This window comes from Sciurus vulgaris (genome assembly GCF_902686455.1).
Source record: "Sciurus vulgaris genome assembly, chromosome: 7".
Lineage (NCBI taxonomy): Eukaryota > Metazoa > Chordata > Mammalia > Rodentia > Sciuridae > Sciurus > Sciurus vulgaris.
The window spans coordinates 113,089,113-113,110,059 of record NC_136467.1 but is presented as its reverse complement, the minus strand read 5'-3'; the positions used below and the strand labels follow the sequence as shown (position 1 = coordinate 113,110,059).

At 33.1% G+C, this 20,947-nt stretch overlaps 1 protein-coding gene across 8 annotated transcripts in view; it reads right to left on the bottom strand.

The window, feature by feature from the left end:
* SUPT3H (SPT3 homolog, SAGA and STAGA complex component) overlaps nt 1-20,947 on the bottom strand; it is a 499,594-nt gene that overhangs the window by 141,490 nt on the left and 337,157 nt on the right. For all 8 annotated transcript variants that reach the window (XM_079147704.1, XM_079147700.1, XM_079147703.1 and 5 more), the window contains exon 7: nt 3,187-3,262. In XM_079147704.1, coding sequence (XP_079003830.1) covers nt 3,187-3,262 — 76 coding nt within the window. The remainder of the gene's footprint in view (nt 1-3,186; nt 3,263-20,947) is intronic.

Genomic DNA, 20,947 nt, shown 5'->3' with positions numbered 1-20,947 from the left:
ATCAAAGGAGAAACCGATTCAATTTAAAAACCTCATAGGCAAAGACATCCACAGACTGAAGGTGGTTGTTTTGATAGCTCCCTTTCCATCGATATTAATTTTTTCTTGCTTTTTTTTTTTTTTTTTGGATTAGAAGTCTTCTATATCATTACCCTCTCCAGCAAAGTGAGGGCGTTTAAAATCTCCATATATGATTGTGGATTTGTCTTTCTAGTTAATTAACTTTTCATATATTTTGAAATTTTGTTATTATGTACATACACATTTAGGATTATTATACTTTCTTGAAGAAGTTACCCTATTATGGTTATGAAAGGTTCCTCTTTATCTCTGAAAATACTTTTTCTTGAAGTTGATTTTATATTAATAGCTCTACTTCAGATTTCTCAAGCTTATTTTTCCCTTCTTTTGCTTTTAACCTATTGGTGTACTGATATTTAAAGTGTGACATATGTATAAAGCACATAGTTACTGTTTGCTTTTTAAACATGCTGAACATTTTGCAACTTTTAATTACAATATCTAGTTAATTTGTATTTAATTATTTATATTGTTGAAAAAAAAGAACAGCTGACATGGTCAGTGGAAAATTAGGTAAATAAATGATAGGTTTGACTATGAAATATTTTGGAAAATTGGTTGAATAGTCCTTCAGTCAGACTCAGAAGATTGCTGGAATGCTGTTGTTGCAATTGTTCATTCTCTCATTTATCATATGGTATATAGAAACAGATTTATTTTATTGTTTGTTAACCCTTTTTATTTTGCAAATAAAATGTATATATACCTGTAGGCAATCTCTTAGGTATTCCATTATGATTTTTTTTTTTCCATTATGATTTTAATGTGAAATTCTCTGACATCAAATAGTGCTGGGTATTTTTTCATATGCTTATTTGCCATTTGATTATCCTCTTAAGTGAAATACCTGTTTATGTGTTTTGTTAATTTTTAACTGCATTTTGCTGATTGTTCAGTTTTCCAGTCTTTCTTTGAATATTTTGTAAATAAGTATGTGTAATGCAAATGTTTTCACAGTCAAAAAAAAAAAAAAAAAGAAGTCAGGCACAGAAGGACAAATGCCACACACATTCTGACATACATGTGGGTGCTAATGCTGATCTCCTAGGGAGAGAGAGCAGAAAGTGGTGACCAGAGCTTCAGAAGATGTGGAAGAAAGAGGGGTGTTAACAGGTACAGAAGTAAAATGGGATAGAAGTGACTTCTAATGTTCTACAGCAAAGTAGAATAACTATGGTTGACAATAATTGAGAGATATTTCAAAATGAGAAGATTCTGAATGTTCCCAACAAAAAGAAATGATAAATATTTGAAAACAAAATATTTGAGGTGGTTGATATACCAGGTGACCTGATCTGATTATGTATTGTGTACATGTACTGAAATATCACACTGAATTATTCCCCACACCAAAAAACAAAACAAAAACAAAGACAAAAACAGACCAAGAGTCTTAGTCATCACTGAACTGGTGTTGGAAAGATGTTTTGCTCCACTGCCCAAAAAGTGATAGACTCATTATATTAAAATGAACCAATAATACCAGAAATTTCTGTGAACAAGTACTTAAGAAGACATACATGGCAGAATCACAATTCCTATATTCTGGTAATTATCAGAAGAAGGAAAAGTACCTAACACTCTAACCAGTATGGAATGGTTTTCTAAATTTGGTAACTCACTTGGACAAAGTATTCTCAACCTCAGTATTCTGTCATATAAAACAGATTATTCTACCAAGGTTTCATAATGAAGCCTCTATGGACACTGATTGAACAAATATTTTTAAATGACTGAATTCCTTCTTCCTATAGAAAAGAAAAATGAAGCATAATATACTATTTTTATTAAATTATTTTATAGAGGAATAATATTAATTTTTAATCTAGTTTTTGTGTTAAAAGTAAAAAGTGAACAAAAATCTGATTTTCAAATGAAAGGCATGAGAATTTCAGATCGTCAGTTTTAGTGTCAAATTCTACTTCTGTTAACTTAAGTGAATTAAATTTAAAATATGATTTAAAAATAGTTATATTGCACTAAATGTCATTTTATAAACTGGAGGTTCGTACTTATAAAAGACTTGAATGCCATTTTTAAACCTAAAAATTATAGTACAAAAGCCTCTCATTTGCTGAAATTGCCATGATCTAAAGTGTCATTTACTTAATGTTTCACAGATGTATGATGCCAAATTGTTAGATTGAAAAGTACATTTAGTTAGGAAAACAATCTTCCAATACATGTTTTCCTAAATTTTACTCACATTTACATGGGGGCACTGTTTGAAATGTGTCATTTATTTGCACTTTATGATCTATAAATGAAGCTCTCTTTTTTTCCAAATCAAATATGGTGTTATTATGATGAGATAACAGCTTTTTGTTTAAAGACATCATTGTTTCTACAGTCCCTCAAATCAGGGTCATGTGCTACTTTGTCATATTTTTAACTGCACTTTTCATCACACTTTCACTCTGACATTTACCCCAAGAGCTTTAGTCATCACTGAACTGTTGCTGTAAAGATGTTTTGCTCCACAATCCAGCTTATTACCATGAGTCTTTATGTACTTTTAATAAGCTGGTATTCAATGATGGGAGAAAACTATTAATACTGGTAGGTTATTCATGTTAGGGGGGCATGGACTAATGAATTTGGCTAATGCCAAATGCATGCCACAGCAGGAGGTTAAAGACAAAAACGGAAAAGACTATTGATATGCTCATTTGCCGAAATATGAATGTGCATAAAGGCAAAGTTTGGTATTTACAATTAACAGTGGGGATGCTTAAATGTCATGACTGAACTATTAGAGTCTGTTGTGGGTCAACTACAGTCAGCAATACTAGCGTAAATATGACTAAGAAGCTGGAAAATAAATTAAAATGATAATTTTTATGACTAAAGGTAATGTGAATAATTAACATAATTCTGTATTACTAGTGCCCTTTAAAATCTCTTAATAGTATTAACTGCAAAATAGTAGAATGTGGTAAAATTTATAGGCTCCCCAAAATGAGGGTTGTTTCTGTAACAGCTACAACTATGTATATATTAAATACACCAATTTCTAAGGAAGAAAGAGCATGCCACAGTTTTGTGCATCTGTAACATAAAATCTTATACATTGACATATAATTAAGCAGTTAAATGCTTACTTACAGAAGCTTAATTGTCGACTTTCACAGAATTCTGCATATTGAGCTGAATCCATACTTCGAGTCTGTCTTTCTGCCCTCTGATGATAAAAATAAAAAGACAAAAAGTTTTCAAGGAAGTAGACTATACATACATATTCACAGCTAAAACTTAAGTTTGAAGTATTATCTGCTATTCTTACCCCAGGTAAACAGGTAAGTACTCCCAAGTGCTACATTATATACTATGACAAATAAAATTTTGACAAGTAATAGTAGTTGTAAAACTTGCTTCTTTTGGAAATAAAGTTTAAAATATTATTTCTACTTCATTATTGAAACTAAAACTAAAGGACCGAATTTCTTAGACTACGTGCTTCTAAAGTTTCTTATTAGACTAGCCTTTTAAAGGAAAAAACAAAACAAAACTGTGAGGGGATAATAAACCAACCAACCAAACAAAAAACTATTATTAACTATTATTGTTCATCTGCTTTAAAGCTGTAATTTTTTTCAATGTTAGTCAATGGACTCAGCAAATGAAATCCATATTTCCCCTTAGAACTTGGTGCCACAGTTAACAAATCCTTTTTAAATTGCAAAGGAAAAAGAAAAAAAAAAAAGAGTAAACACAACACATATCCTTTAATCTGAGTCCAGGTATGATTCACAGTTTGGTATAGTTTTATTCGTGGGTTTTTGATTCAGTATAGCAGATGTTTGCTGCTTCACTGTCCCACAAGAGGTAGGATAATTATAATTCACCCATGGTTTGGTGGGAAAGAATATGACCACTTCCGCTTCCTTGGTAAGGAGAGCATTTTGAAATGAGACAGGCTGGTACTTCCTGGAATGAGTTTCTGGCCTATAAAGAAAAAAAAATCCCTGAGATTTAATTTTTTTTTTCCTGCTGTGGAAGGACTTTCAGCAAGTTATCTTTATCATAGTTGTTGGAGCACATAAGGACTACTTCCTCTAATTTCTGTGGGTATTTTTGTATTTTTAAAACTGAAATCATTTTTTTTGGTTTAATTTTAATTGGGTAGTCAATTTTCATTGATGACATCAGCTACTAGACTAAATAATGGTGTATTAGCTAGAGCTCAATGAAGAAAAGATGGATAGCGTGGTAGAAGTTAAGGTAAAACTTACTAACTACTGTGGTTCCTTCTAAGACCACTGTTTATTCCCTAATCTTTCTCCCCCTTTTTTCTTTTCCCTCCTTTTCTCCCTTCCCCACAATACTTACTCACAAACATGCACATGTGCATACATAAACCCAGATTTCTCGTGTTTATTTACCCTCTAGTGTCCTATTATAATATATATTGTAATATATTGTAATAAGTGTCCTATTGGAATATATAAGAAATATTTTACATATATAAAGTATACACACAAACACACTTGTATGTGTAGATAAGTGCTTATATATTCTCTTGTGTATGTAGCAGAAGTACCATCTTAAAGTTATATTACTGGGTGAATATTTATATGCTTGGAAATATTTTTTGTTATATAAATGCATGATTTAGTTTTGATCCACTTTTAAATGTATCTGACATGTGACTCATGATTGCTGATGGAAAACAAAGAACAGGAAGATTTGTTTGTGTTCTGAACATAAAAATAGGTTATTAATGTGTTTATTTTAAAAATGGTATATGATGGATAACACCGTGCCATTCATACATATATATGTTTGTCTGTGTCTGACTACAGCAAGAACTTACCAGGTTTGATTTCTAGCTCCCAGAAAAATATGAGACACATGGTCAAAAAGCAATGAACGTTTTTGAATGAACAAATGCTATCATTTTATTCTACAGGGCAAATAATGACTATCACCATAATGAAACCAGTCTTTAATTATCTCTGCATTCCTACATATATTCTCTGCTATTCTCCTACTAAACAGCCTCTTCTACCCAACACGTTTAGACAAAAAGGACTTAGATAAAGTAGCTATGGAAAAAGAGAGAATGTTCCTAAATGGATTCTTTATGCTTTTTCTTCTACCAAGTTGGACAATCATGAATTGGCATCTGTACATATACTCAGATGGTTGATATATCTGCAATGAAGTGATTCTAGACTTTAATTAGGAAAACTTATCCTAAGAAATAAAGGTGATCAGAATGGCCAGCTTTGAGTGAAATGTTTAACTAGCTGGAACATTTTTGGACTGCAGTGCCTATCAATCTGACTACATTTCAGAGATAGCCAGCTTATGGGAAATATAAAAAAGCTATCTCCAAATTACTATAAAATACTATAAAATAAAAATTACTTATAGTAATTTTTTACTCCAGTATCTTCCTTGGCTGTTATAAGACCAGGAACCTAGGAAATGTAATCAAATTATATGAATTCCAAACAGGGTAGGCAGTTTTTAAGTCAATGACCCATTAACAAAAATCAAGACCCTGAACATATGTTAAATAAGTTTGACTCATTTTCTGTGGTATGCAAATTTCCCTCTTCCCCTTGGCCTATATTCAGATCACCCATTCAGACTCCAATCCATATTAAAGTGTACACTGGCATCTTTTCTAATCTTGGTACTGTAAGAAAACTCTGGACAAAGTGCAAAGCAAAAAGAATCATAAGCCTACTATAATAAGGTGATCAAAATAATAATGTCTCCTCTTTACACAGAACAGCAAAACCGCTAAGATAGTTTCAATAACTTCATTTTACAACTGAAGACACTATGATTTAGAGAAGTTAACAAAAAAGCTTTCAATGTTTATAGTTAATAAAGAGGCAAAGCTAGAGGTAAAACTTAGGCCATAAGTATGCAAAATTTCTTAGAAAAAGAGTTGCTAAGAACCAGGTGTGGCTGTGCACATCTGTAATCCCAGCTACTGGGGAGGCCAAGGCAAGAAGATTGCAAGTTCAAGACCAGCATGACCAACTTACTGAGACTATCTCAAAAAAAATAAAAGGGGCTTGTGATGTATGTAGCTCAGTTGGAGTGCTTGCCTATCATGTACAAGGCCCTGGGTCAAAAAACAAGAAAATAATTACTAATATCTGTCATATTCACTATAATGAATTTGTACTTCATTAGGTTCCAGCTTATTCTGAACCAAGTATTAGAACACCAACTTAATTTTAAAAGGGACACTTTAAAGGGAGTTATAAAGTCCATCTAACCATTCTATATGGTCATGAAACTAGAATAAAAAAGATACCATGTTGATAAAATATTGAAAACACAAATCTCTAAAGTAAAAATCACTGAAAAATCATCTGGTTTATCATAGTTTTTATTCATACTGAACATTTTCAAATCACCCAATATTTTCTTAACCTCAGACTGCCACATGAACATAAGGTCATGATCAAACTGATGATGCTCTTATATCTGCCAATTCACTTTATCTTCTGCTTAATCTGTCAACCACTCCCTGGTTTCTTTAAGTGTCAACAACAGTGTTCTTGAATATACATAACATAACATACTCATTCTATCTGTAATTAAATCTTACTAGTATTGCAATATAGCCAAGTATTGGGAAAATTACTTTTGGGAGAATTATTTATAAAACTTCCCAAACATTCAAAAATATTTAAAAAATTTAACTGGAATAAAAGGATTAAAGAAAATAGCAATGTTACTATATACAGTGACTACTAAGAAGGTATAGTTTTCTCTGATTATCGTAAAGCAAACTTAGAAGGCTGACTTCTATACCAGATGAACTCATTTTCTAGGTATCATCTAAATGAAAACAGGAACTATTCCTACACATATAGTACCCAGTATAACTTGTTCAGTATCTTCAACATAACAGACTTTCAATACATACTTTTTAATATGAACTTTCTGTGAAAAGTTCTTCACTTCAATTAACCATGAAGTTGCTTGAGTCTCTGACAACTACTTTCAGTGAGGACAATCACCATTTGCCCCCATCGATACCATTCTAATGGTGGACTACTTGTGCAGTATGCACAGTTAACCTCTTTGAGAGCTTTCATAGAAGCATATTCAACAGTTTCAGAACCTAAGTTCTGCCATCTCTCTTCATAGCTTCTCAAGACCCATGACATTCATCTTTCTTCAGTAACAGAATTAGAGAACAACCACTGTCAAATCCAACTGAAAGTTCATCTGCTTTAACTTCTTGCCTCAAATATCTCTTAAAAATCATGATTTTTACTGCTCTTAGAAGTCTTACAATTGAAATGTAAAGTCCCTTCTGCATCATGGAGAAGGCAAAACTCCAATGAAATCTACCAACTAGCTCATGTTAGATGGAGATTACCTGAGGAACTTGAAAACTTCAAGTGGCAGCAGCATTCAGCACTGACACAACATGTGAATTATGGAATTTTTGTGCATTCAACATGTATGAACAATGTGTCTATAGAAGGATACTGACCAACCAGTAAACATCCAGACTACTGAAGAAAGTTCCCCAACTCACTGTAGGTAAGGAAACTGAGGTCCAGAAATGTGAAAGGGCTTACTGTGATAGTGCGCTCATTTTGCTTAGGTCATTTTGTAATTTAGTAAATTTCTCTATCCTTAAGTCAAGTAAGTCTTCCTACTAACACTTGGTAGAGTTCCTCTTCTTTTCATTCTCCAGCAAAACCCATTGTTTTGGGCCTGAGGTACTGTAACAGGTTCCTGGTGGGTTCTTTCATATATTCTTCCTCTCCTAACCTATTCTGGATAAAACTATTTCGAATAAAAATGTAAAAGGCCCTGGCACACAGCAAAACTTCACACAGTAGCAAAACTTCCACGACCTACCCTACTGTTTTTATACCTGTCTCATAAACAAGTGGCTCTTAACTGATACATCAAACTCAAGTGCAATTGCCTGCCTTCCAAATACAGTCATAATCCGTGCCAGTCTACCGAGGCATGGTACTCTCACTAAACCCTAACATATTGTTTATTTTAGCTAGGTCACCTTATGCCACACTTGCCATGTTTTGTTGCTTCCTGCTCTGTCACCATTACTGTGCTGGTCATCCCCTCCTTCATCCCCATGGTAATGTATTTCCTATTTTCAAGGACCAGCAGAGGTTACACCTCCTCCCAGAAGATTTTTTCCTGAAGATGTTAGTTTATGCTGATTTCTCCATCTGCAAAATATTTGGTCTTTTACTGTACCCCCATTCCACTTTTCTATGTGTGCTACTTTTGTCTCTTATCAAAGACTACAATTGCAGATTGCCAGATATGGTGGTGCATGCCGAACGTCTTAGGTATTTGGGAGCCTGAGGTGGGAGGATTATGGGTTTGAGGCCAGCCTGGGCAATTTGGCAAGGACAGAGAGAGCGAGATGGCAGCCAGGGCTGGGGGTGGGGGTGGGGGGAGATGGGGCGGCGTGGATGATAGCTTCAGGAATGTATTATTAATTGAAATTATCAGGTTGCAAACTAGAATGCATATACCTTAACCTCACATTTACACACGCGCGCGTGCGCGCACATGTGCCTGCAAACATATGGGAAAACTGAAAGTATATATATTACGTTTTTTTTTGTTTTTGTTTTTGATGCTGGGGATCGAACCCAGGACCTTGTGCTTACAAGGCAAGCACTCTACCGACTGAGCTATCTCCCCAGCCCCTATACTATGTTTTTAATAGTATTCAGCTTTGGAGGTGGGATTATAGGTAACTTTCACTTTTTCAGTTACACATTTTAGTAATGTTTTAACTATTTTTATTTACAGTGAATTACAACCAGGAAAAAGAAAAAAAAGATTTAATCTTTCCTTTTGAGCTAACTTTGTTTGATTTATAGAAAATCATTAAATATCTACACACACACACACACCCCACACACAATTAAAGCACTTACCCAAGGAGCAGAAAGTCAGAGAAACAACAGAGGCTTGAATATATGTTCTTAGTAAAAGGTGGGGGTGAAGAATTATAGGCAAGAAGAAAGAAAAAGAACAAATATGAAGACACATCCACACAATGAAGAATGCTATTGCAACATTTAGGGAACTAATTCAGAATTTTGAATAGAGTCTTAAAATCAAAAGTTCAATTCAATTTGAATTATAGAATTAAAAAGATACAACTCACTTTCATAATGTACCAATTTTTTGTATGTGTGTCAAAGGTACTAAGAATGTATTACAGCAATTATGTAAAGTTTCCTAAAGAAATAGTTGTAGACTCTAGAGATTTAAAAGGAATCGTGTGCTGAAAGTAAGTAGTTCTTAGCAAGTACAAAGCATCACTGAGAAAAACAAAAGAATGTATAGGATTTAGTTCATAATGGAGTTGATTCAAAATAATGGATTCTACATTTTTGGTCTACACCCAATATAACTAAAAATATTACTTTTTAATGTATTTTGAGATATCAAAATTGGTCATAAACCCCATCAATATGTTCAACTGTAATGCACCAATTAAAAAATGTGGAAAAAACCTACTGTGCTGTAAAATGCAAGATCACTTTTAGCATGAGGCCATCTTTTACTTTTTAATATTTAATCAATAAAGATTATATCAGGGGCTGGGGATGTGGTTTAGTGGTAGAGCACTTGCCTAGCACACATGAGGCACTGGGTTCAATCCTCAGCACCACATAAAAATAAAGGTATTGTGTCCATCTACAACTAAAAAAACAAAAACAAAACAAACAAAACAAAAATATATATATGGTACCTGGTGGGGAAAGAATGAGTATAAATTGATTATGTAATAAAAATACAGGTATTAAAATCAAAACATTTAAAAATGGTTTAATATCTTTAAAAATTTTTAATTTCAATATATTAAGCTAGTAGTTGGGGAAAATTATATTTCCTGTCCTGGGATAAAATGTATGCTAAGAAAAGTATCTTTTTAAAAAATATCTAGTACCATACAATTTAATTTTATGTTTAGTTGAAAATGGTATTTAATGTAATAAACTTTACTACTGTTTCCCTGATGTTGTAAACAGGCTCTGGAATACCAAAATTGACAATAACATAAAAAGCTATATAAGTTTCTGCTCAAACTAGTTGTTTAAATTAACAGAAAATTAACCTCCTTTAATTTGTTTTCCCAATCGAGGATGCTATAACCCTTTTTTGTGTGTTTTTTTATTTGACTATATACATAAAAGTTAGCATACTGGGTTAACATGTAAGACCTTTTTAAGTATTCTGAAAAGTATTCCTAAAAATTCTCAAGGCTGATGTAATATCTAGATGAGCTAACAAATGTATAAAGCAAATTTATAAGGATATCCATAAAATATTTTAGTCATTTCAGGTAAAACCTTAGAACACTGCCTGGAAAATACGTGTAACAAAGCATTATTGCACAAAATCTAGCTGATGCTTTCTTTTTAACTTTGAGTTAGAACCGTACATCTTTCACCTTGGCTTAGCCAAGATCAGATTTTCAAGTAGTCAAACATGTACACTCAACTGAACCTGGCTTTACTTACATAGTCTGAAATTCTGGCATCTTTAAATTAAAATCTTGTGAAAAGGGAAGCCTGTTGATGTGACATGGTCTTCGCCACCTCCTTATGGATTATGAAAATGGATAGAACAGCTTGTAATCTCCCTTAGTTGCTATTATGTGACATATTTAAGTTTTCAGTGAAAAATGAAATGCTTATCACAGATTAATTCATCAATTAATTCCCTTTAAGCAAGTTCCATTATGCTACTGTTAAAATGTATCTCAAATAAACCACATTCATGATCTTTTACCTTAACTACTATTCCTCTGGTCTTAACCATCATCATCATCTCATCTGAATTACTGTAATAGTTTCCTAAAGGGTCTTCCACTTCTACTATACTAGCCTATACTGTTTGACCTTCAAGGAGCAAACACCGAACACTGTTTCAGATTTCAAAACAGAGGCCATTTCACATGTGAGACTCACAGGATGACCACGATACCAAAGGAACAACAAATGAGTCAGAGTAATCTCTTACAAATGTGAATCATGTTCAGTCATTTCTATCAAACCTCTCCTTGGTTCTAACATCAAGGCCTATTGTGAAAATGGCAGGCTTATCTGTAGAACACTTAGGAAAGAGAGCGCCTATTACACAGACCAGAACACAGTCACTGCATTTAACTCTTATGAGTCAATACTCTAGGACCTCCCATCACTTCATCCTACACCCTTTCTGTTGTTAGAGAAGTTAATGAGCAGCAGAAAAAAACTGCCTCAGAGATGTTTTAAGATGACCAGTTTATGGCATTTACTACCTATAATTTGTTGATAGTTTCACTCTGTTTATATTTGAAAATCTATATAGTAAGCCTTAAGTATTCTAACAAAGAAGGTATCTTAAGAAGATGTTTAAATTATACATTAGGTATTTTCAACTAAAGGAAAATATTGCTGCAGATAAACTGAAAAAGAAATGGGGATATCAAAAAATTGCTTAACAGTAAATCTGAAACACGTTTTAAAATTTCAAAAAGAAAGAACTATAAAAAGATGAATAATGAAGGCTATCACATTATGCTCCAGTAAAGAAATAAAGTCACTAGTCCTGGTAAAATTCTCAAGGGAATATATTATAGAAGAAAAACAGGCTTTTACAATTTAACAATATTTAAGATAAGAAACAAAAAAAGTTAATTGTTTATTCCCCTAAAAAGAATACATTTAATCATAGAAAGGCTAAAGTTTCTTTTCTCTCAATTAGTTGTTTTCATGAGAGAGCAATGAGTTAACTAACTCATCAATAGACCTGCCACAGAGCATGAGTTCACACAAAAGGGAGACAATGATTTCCTGATGTGGCAAGACACTAAGTAAATGACTAATGTTGAAAAAAAGAGAAAATCATCATTTTCATCAACTATGATTATCATAAGAATACAGCAATAAGCAAAAGTCAAAACTGCTTTTTTTTTTTTCCAAATGCAACAAACAGGAATTCCCAAATACTTAAAAAAGCAGATTTCCCACATCTTTAGAAAATTAATATTTTCAATTCTTATCTTAAAAGTCTACATAGCTAATTTCAAAACATTTTTAGTTAGAAACCATCTTCAAAATGATTCAGAGTGTAAAACTCTGAAAGGAAGAGTCCTGCAGAGACTGATCAGAGGAAGCCCTTAGATTCAGTAAGGGTATTTCAAGTAGCCTGAGCACAATATCTGCCTCTCAGGCTTCAAAGAACGTAGAATAGCAAAATCCCCTGGAATCAGACAGGCAAACCCCATAATTATGGCTATTTAACAAAATGGATTCTGTGAAGATATTTGATGATGAAATTCCCATCCTCTTAGATGTCAGTGCCCAAATTTTCTTCTCCTTTCTTATGAGTAAATGTACTATAACTGTTATTTGATTAAATGTCAGTGTCCATTAGGTACTGTACTTAGGTAAGAAGGCTTAAGGAAGGCATGCCAAGGGGGTGTGGAATGGATTACAAAGATAGATGAAGAAAGGAGAAGTGTTTTAGTGACTAGGCAATGTGAGGCAGTATTTCAACTTAAATAAAGTAACCACAAATGCTTTAAAGAAGCAAATGACAACTTTGGCAGTAAGAGAAAGGGATGATTAGAGTTAGTAAATGGGGGAAGTGAGGAAGAATTACAGCATAGAACAGTAGCATTTTAAAATTTTATTGACTGCTTTATGTATCTATCCTCTGAACAACGGGCAGCTAGGAAGATCAGCTATTATATTTTCATTTTATAGATGAATAAACTGAAGATAACAACTCTGACTCTTTAAAACAACTTTTTATTTCAAAATAATTTTATATTTACAGAAAATTTCAAAAATAGTACAGAGTTCCTATATACTCTTTGCCCAGTCTTTCCACCCTAATCATGCCTTAACTGATCTTGCCAGCTACTCAGGGTAAAGTCTGTTTAGCAGTTGCCTGAGAGTTTTTCTAGCTTCTCATCAATTAAGACACTGTTAGAAAGAGTTAATATTCCTCTTCAAAACCAGTGCTCTTTCTACTAGTCATTGATTCCTAAAAGAAAATGCCTTATTCAGATATAATTTTTTCTATCTGAATAACTAAAATTACCTGAAGGGGTCAAAGGATATCACTACTACATTTTATAATCTTAGAGGCTTTAAAAATTGTTGATAACCTAAAATTTTCCATATGAAATGCTCTTTAACAGTCCTGGTAAGAAACTTTCATTCTTACAGAATTTAAAATCCTTAAATTTGAGCACTTTACAGTTTTGCAAAGATGTAGGTATATATCTCCAATGGATGTGCTATTTAATAAAATAAATGTGGACAAATGCTATGGGAGTATATGGTGACTACTAAAAATAGACTATAGTTTGAGTCACTTTACTGGGTGACAGAAGTTAATGTTAGATATTCTAATAAACTGATTTCATGTATGCTATGAATTGTTTCTGGTCCTAGTTATTATGAGGGAAGATTATTTCTAAATTAATTTTCATTTGTATGTATACCCATAGGAATTTTGCCATATGTTTTTCATGAGGGAAATACTGTCAATGAAGGCTACCATTTCTTAAGCACCCATGCTTGGATTGAACTAGGTATATTATCTATGTTATCACAAATCCTACCCATCACTTTAAGATGCAGGTGCAGATAAGGAATCTGTGTTAGTGATACCTTGGAAAAGGGATGGAAATATGATTTGAATACCTAGGCCAATACTATGCAGGCTAAAGAGAACATCAGAAAGAAGGCAGGCATACCACAAACAGGTAAAATTGTTATTGTGTAACAAAAACCTTATCATCTTTTGTAATGACCCATATCCTTAATGAGAAAAGTGATGTCAAAGGAATAAACATGTTGACCAAACACTCTGAGAATGTGTGTGTGTGTGTGTGTGTGTGTTTTATGCAGGAACACACTGTGATATAAGCATAGTTTCATCTATTTAGGAATAAGAAGCAAGCAGTGGAGGAGTTAAGTAGGAAGAGAAAAGTTTAACTAAAGCAGGCCAATAAACCTAATGATTACTGGAATAACAGATTTCATTACTGCCTGGTTCAAATGTTATAGGTGGTTTAAAGACAACAGAAAACAAAACATAGACAATATTCAAACAAGTTACAGAAATCCACACAATGAAAATATAAACTTTCCAAAATAATGATTAAAGGTTCTTTATAGCACAAAAACAATATTCTTAGGATTCTTTTATATTGGTGCTTTCCTGGCACATTTACCTTGTGACAAAACATGATTTGATTTACACACAACTTTGAAGTAATACTCCCATTGTACCATATCAAGTATCCCATAAGTATAGTTAAATGAGCATGCCCTGTTACTTTGCATACCTTCCTTTGTATTGTGTTCTTTAGAGGAGGCAGGAAAACATACAGCCCAGATGGTACTTATTTACTATGGCATAATATTTTAATTTCACAAGTAGCAGGATGAAAATTTTGATTAACAAAACAACACCTAAAATCAAATCCTTTCCCCTACATTCTTCCAGAATTTAAGAGACAGGAAACATAGTAAGTAACACTGAACGATTTTTTTCAACCTTTTGATGTTAATAAGTCTTTACAAAATTTTTCAAATTAGTATGTCTCCTGTGGTTATTATGATTACTCTCTGAAAATTGTACTCCATGACAAGATTCTTTCAATATAAAATATGGACTTAATTTGTGAATTTGTGAATTAAGTAGGAAAGAATTAACAAGAATAAAAAAAAAATCAATGTCCTATGTAAAAGGTTAAGTGAAGCTTTGGCACTGACAGTGAGAGTCTTCGTAGAACTTGTACTAGAGGGCTAAATGAGCCTTGTCTACAGCTTTCTCCACACATTTAAAGATGATAAGTTCACATGACATGTAAGAATTTTCTGTTCTCACGTGGCACAAGGAAGTTTCACAATTTATAAACTTATGAATTTAATTCACTGGCACCAATGAGAAATAGACTGTATGAGAACCTGGATTTCTATTAGCATCAGGCAAGAAGAATCCAAATATCACCAGATGTATTGGAACTACACAAATCTTTCCATTTACTAAACTGTTAACTAGCCTAATTTTTATATTAGACCAGGTCTCTCTCAAAATCCAAACTATTTTCCAGAAGTAAACATATTCTTATTAACTTAGGGAGCTCATTCAAAGGCTTTATTACTTAAGATTTTATTTCTTAAATTATACACACTCTAACCAAAAATTGTAGTTACTTAGGAAAGATAGAAAGTTTACTTTTTCTCACATAAGTGAATTCTGGAGATAACCACTCAGGCTTGATATAATCACACATTGAAGTTACTAAGGCTTCAGTCTCACCCAGTATCTGCTTTGACGTTTTATATTGTGGACTTGTTTTCATGATGCATGTTGACTTTCTAGTCTTCACTTCTGCATAAATCAATCAAATGTACAAAGGGAAGAAAGAGGGTACCCTACTTCTCTTTAAAGAAAACTGCTAGAAAGTTCCATCAAACATAGCTTATATTTTACTGGTCACAACTCAGTCATGCGGTAAAACCTAGCTACAAGGGTAAGAAGAAAAATGTGGTAGTTTTTTTGGATGGCAAAATGTCCAGTTACAAAACAGAATTTTGTTATAAAGAAAGAAGAGCACAGATTCGGAGGAGCTGGTAAATATCTCTGTCATAGTGATATGATATGGGTTTTAATTTGTTACACTTATGTAATCTGCCATATTGGTTTCCAGAACTTATTTTTACCAGTCATAGGAGCCTGTAATGAATTTAAAGATGAAAACTCTCTTTTATCACATCATTCATCAACATTTTTTAAAAATGCAATTTATTTTATATAATTTTAAACTTCATGAAGTCCTTTCAGAAGGCAACATTAAGACAAAATAAATGCCTATTAGTATTGTCCTAATTCCAAAAAAACTTAGAAGTACGATTCTAGAAAGGAATAAATTTAGGTACATTCAATCTATTCACATCTCACACAAAAGATAACAACTCATGGAAGGTAAGTAATATAAAGGGACTTAACAAAGGATCACTCCAATGAGTACTCAAATATTTTGCCATTTTTCATTTATGCATTTTTATAGAAGTGCCAGTTGGCAGAATGGATCACTGTTCTTGACCTGTCCTATTCTAACCCTTTACTGGAAGCTTAGATGTAGCTAATGAAAAGCCATCAATCTCAAACTTCATCAAAGAGAAAGTAGTGAAATAGACAAGAGATTGTGAGGGCTGAAGTGATTCCAAGAACAAGAACTTGAAAGTTAGAGGAAATGTCTTCAGAACTGGATAGAAATAAATGCAGGATGGATTTTAATGAAGAAGCCACAATACCCAGAAAATAATGCTTTGGTTTTTAATGAAAAGTTGAAAATTGCAAAAGTGGCATACTTCTCAAGTTGTAGTTTTATTTTCAGGAGAAAGATGCAAATAAAAAGTATATAAGATGAGATCCAAGATACATCTACAAAATAATAAATAAAGTACATCATAGGGTTAATATAATTTGAACCCAATCTCAACAATGCCAAATAGGGATCACTAAGTTTTAATCACAATCTTAATGCTTGAAATATTGTGACGGAAACACTAAAAACCATACTACACCCTTATAGAAAGATCAGAGTTAGTGGTAATTAGAAAGCTGATGTGGGAATCGGAAGACCTGGGCACTAGGTGGTTTTCTCTCTAAGACATCATAGGAATCTGGTTAGGTTGTCTCATCTCATTGTGACTGAGTTCTCTTTTCTTGAATGCAATTCTGACATTCTGTGGTTCCGTGTGTAGCTTGTATCTCAGGAAGTCCTGAGATCTTTAGAAATATTTCATAGTCATTAGTCCTAAGTTATAAGAGATTAGAGGATCTGTTCAAATAGATTCCAGTTATTTTCAAGAACTCTTCATATAGAAGAAACTTACTGAAAAAAAGCTATCAGGTTCTTAACTTTTGGAAACACCCAGATATTTCAAAATTGTGTGTGTGAATCACTTCACCTGGGGCAATGACACATCTGTGTACTCTGCTCCATTAACTATTACTAATCTCTCCCCTCTTACAAGAAAGGTCTCCCTCCACATTTAAGGTATCAGGATGCCTTGAGATACAGGTAATGGAATAAAGACTAGGCATTCATTTGTACTTTCATAATAGATGGCAAAAGAAAAGAGAATTCAGGTACTTTTTAATCAGGGGAATTGAAAACAGGAAAATCACTACCACTATCACTTCAAATGGCTCCTCATCAAGATGGTCTTTACTAAAGTGAATTAGATCCCATGTAAGAAACCTAAAAGATATACTAATGAACTCTGCAAAAGGCAGAAAAACTATCATGTGAATCACAGAGAAGCCAAACAAGAAGTCTATCTTTTAAACATAAAACATACATTAAAAACTTTTAACAAATAGATGTTTTTGAGAATAGATTTAAGAATTTATAGTACTCAGATGCACATCAATGTTATTTGAAAATAAAGGTTTAAATGGATGCTTGAGTCACAAAAGCATGGAAAAAGAAACCCCATAATCAAATGTCAGTTATTTATATATCACCATAGCCTCATATTTTTTCATTGTACTAGTCTATTCAGGGTGACCTATTAGATTAAAGCAGAAACTCTACGGTATAAGAAGTGCTCTGGAGGGGAGTGAGGGGAGCAAGAAGGTATGGGGATGGGAAAGATGGTGGAATGAGACAGACATTATTACCCTAGGTACATGTATGGTTGCATGAATAGTGTGACTGTATTGTGTATAACCAGAGAAATGAAAAGTTGTGCTCAAAAAAAAAAATGCTTAAAGAATTATGTAATAATTGCAAATTTGATCTCATATTTAGTAATACTAAGAAGGTAAAGGTCTTCTTAAAATGTACTCATCTTTTAGAATAGAGTCTCTCAAAGTGTGCTCTGTAGACCTCCTGAGAGTCAAAAATATTTTTATACTAATACAATGAATTATTTGCCTATTTCACTGTGTTAACATTTGTACTGATAATGCAAAAGTGAATAAAACTAGTGACACCATAAAAAAAAAAAAAAAAAAGAAGTGCTCTGGTATTCTGATTATAAGGAAATAAGAGTGAGGCTTCAAAAATATATGTTAAATCAGTGAACATGTTTTAAATGTTCTATTTTCTAACAGGTAACAAAGGCAAAGTGTAGAGGGAACATGTATGTTTTTACCTTTATATATTCCTTGAGAGAAGCACATCCTACCCCTTTAACTGAAGAAAAAAAATCAAAGAATAAAAAAAAATAAAAGAGTCCTACCAGGACCTATTAAAAAGAAATAGGATCTGATATGTTTGTGACACTTTAAAGAGTATACTATGTGAGAAAACAAGCATTTAACCTGGCAAATAAATATGGATTTATGATTTCAACACACTTGGCAAACAGGTAGAATTAAATCCAGGTCAAGTATGCAGAGAAACTAATACAGTATTTAAATATTTGCTAAAATAATATAGAATTTAAAATAACATATTTGAAGAAACATTTCTATTGAAATGTATTATAGTTTTGCTGAAAATATTTAAGAGTTTGACTAGAAGCATATTTTACTTGCTCTGTGTCATTCCGTGAACTTTAAGTAGAGTTTATATTTACTCTTCCATGAGTCACTGTCCTTTAAATATACCTTGCATATTTAATTTTTGTAAGAAAAATAAATGTCAGCCTATGCAACATAGCAAGATTCATTGTGGGGAGGGGGTGGGAAGGAAGGAAAGAAGGAAGGAAAATATGTTTAGATTATTAAAAACATTTGAAATAAAACATGACTAGTCTCAAGATCAATGTGCATGTGTAAGTGTATGTGTGTGTGTGTGTTTCAAATGTCAAAGGGATGAATGGACAGGTGTTCTAGAATAATAAGTAGCTAAGGCACTATCTACTCTTGCTGACTACATCTCTGTAAGTTTACCCCACAATCCTCTATGTTTGAGAGAGAGAACAAGTCCCTGCCTTCTAGCTACATTGCCAGGTCCAGTCCTGGACATCTGACAAAAACTGGGTCAATCAGAGACCATTTCCAGAGATCTGAGATTGATAATGCACACAATTGGGTCTGCTTCTCTCTGGAGATGAAACTAGTTTGGGAACTGCTGGTGGTATGTTGTCCCTGGGGTAAAAAACAGTTCAGGTTGAGAAAAATGAAAGATTGTGAAGAGAGTAGAGATCTGAAACAGTACACAAAAATTTTCTTTCACTGGTATCTGAATTCCTGAGGGTCAGCTATATTTCCATCTTTAGTGTGCTTAGAAGATACACATCCTGTCAGGTTCATCTGCAAAACCAGTTACTCAGGAGGTTAAGGCAGGGTCATGGCCAGACTGGGCAACTGAGTGAGAACCTATCTCAAAATAACAAATAAAAAGGGTTGGAGATGTAGCTCAATGGTAAAGCACCCCAGGGTTCCATCCACAGGGCTGCACACAAGAAGATACATGAGAAATTTGTGTACATGAAAATATAACTATTTTCAAAACAACATATTGAATAATATATGTGAATGTATATGTAACCTGTGATCCCCAGCCTCTATAAGAATCCATGATCTTTACACCAAACACAGTTGTTTTCTTATTGAAACACAACTCTCATATTTGCTTCAGTATCCTGAAAAAACTGACCTTGTTCTCTTAAGTAATCAGTACTTCTATTATTAGTAGTAAAAATAATATACAACTTTTAGCTACTATCAGGACATTTACTTCAGGACACTGCCAGAAATTTGAACATAAATTATATAAAAGCTCAAACACCACTGCCAAGTCCTTTATATATAAGGAAACAAGATCTTCCTAAATAATCTCATAAGCAATCAGGAAAGGATACCAAGTTTTATTTAATAGTCATCTTTAATACTAGTAGTTTTCTGTTTCACAGAGAACAAGTTTGATAAAAGAATTTAGAGATGACAAGCAGTCATCATGTCTCACTGAAAATCTGCAGTCTCAAAAAATTACATTCAGAACTAAAATACAAAATCCTCAAATTCACAAATATGTTGTATCCTAAAAGTCTATTTTAAATTCAGAAAGTATCTTCCCACATATATACTGACTTAAATGGTGGTCAGGTCCCCAAGTAATCTACAGAAACCTCTTTAACCTATATGCTTTTGGACGATACTCAGTTTATGTAGTTGTAAGAAGGGTCACAAGAAAATTTTGTTCTCTTTCCACGAGGGCCAAATTAGGCAAAATTCTGAAAACAAAAAGTTGGCTTCTGACTTCTTCTCATGGCATTTCTGAAAACTTTTCAATGTCCTACCACTTTTCTCTAGAATTTTCTTTTTCCCACAGTAATATAGTACACTATGCCATTTAAATTTCCCTACTCCTCAATTTTCTTTAAGGTTCAAAACTACTTTATCTCTATTCTTTGTAACCAAAATTCTTTAAGTTCCCTCTCACCTAATGATTAAGAGGTGAGCAATATGATTTCTACTAATATGTAAGTAACTGAATGTCCTTGGCACTTCGTATGTTTTGAGGAATTCTGAAAGACAGTATCCCTTATCAAGTATGGTTTAAGAAACTGCAGACTTGCAATAATGAGGTTTCACTTTTGTAAATCCAATGTGATAAATGCTATCTTTAAAATGTGATTCTGTTAAGAAATTAACAGAAGCGGCTAAAGAGAAGAAAAAATAAAGGAAAATGTCTTCACCAGCATTGAAATTAGGGATGCTAGTAACCTTAAGACAGCAAATTCAAGAAATTCTTCCAGATGAAAACCAGAATGGAAAAAATATAAAAACTTCCCCACTACTTTCCTTTTCCATATAGTACATGCAACCATCTATTTCCTTCCTAGCGCTTTACATATTATAGCCATGACCCTTGGGCAAGTTACCTAATTTCTGTGCTTCAGGGTCCTCATCT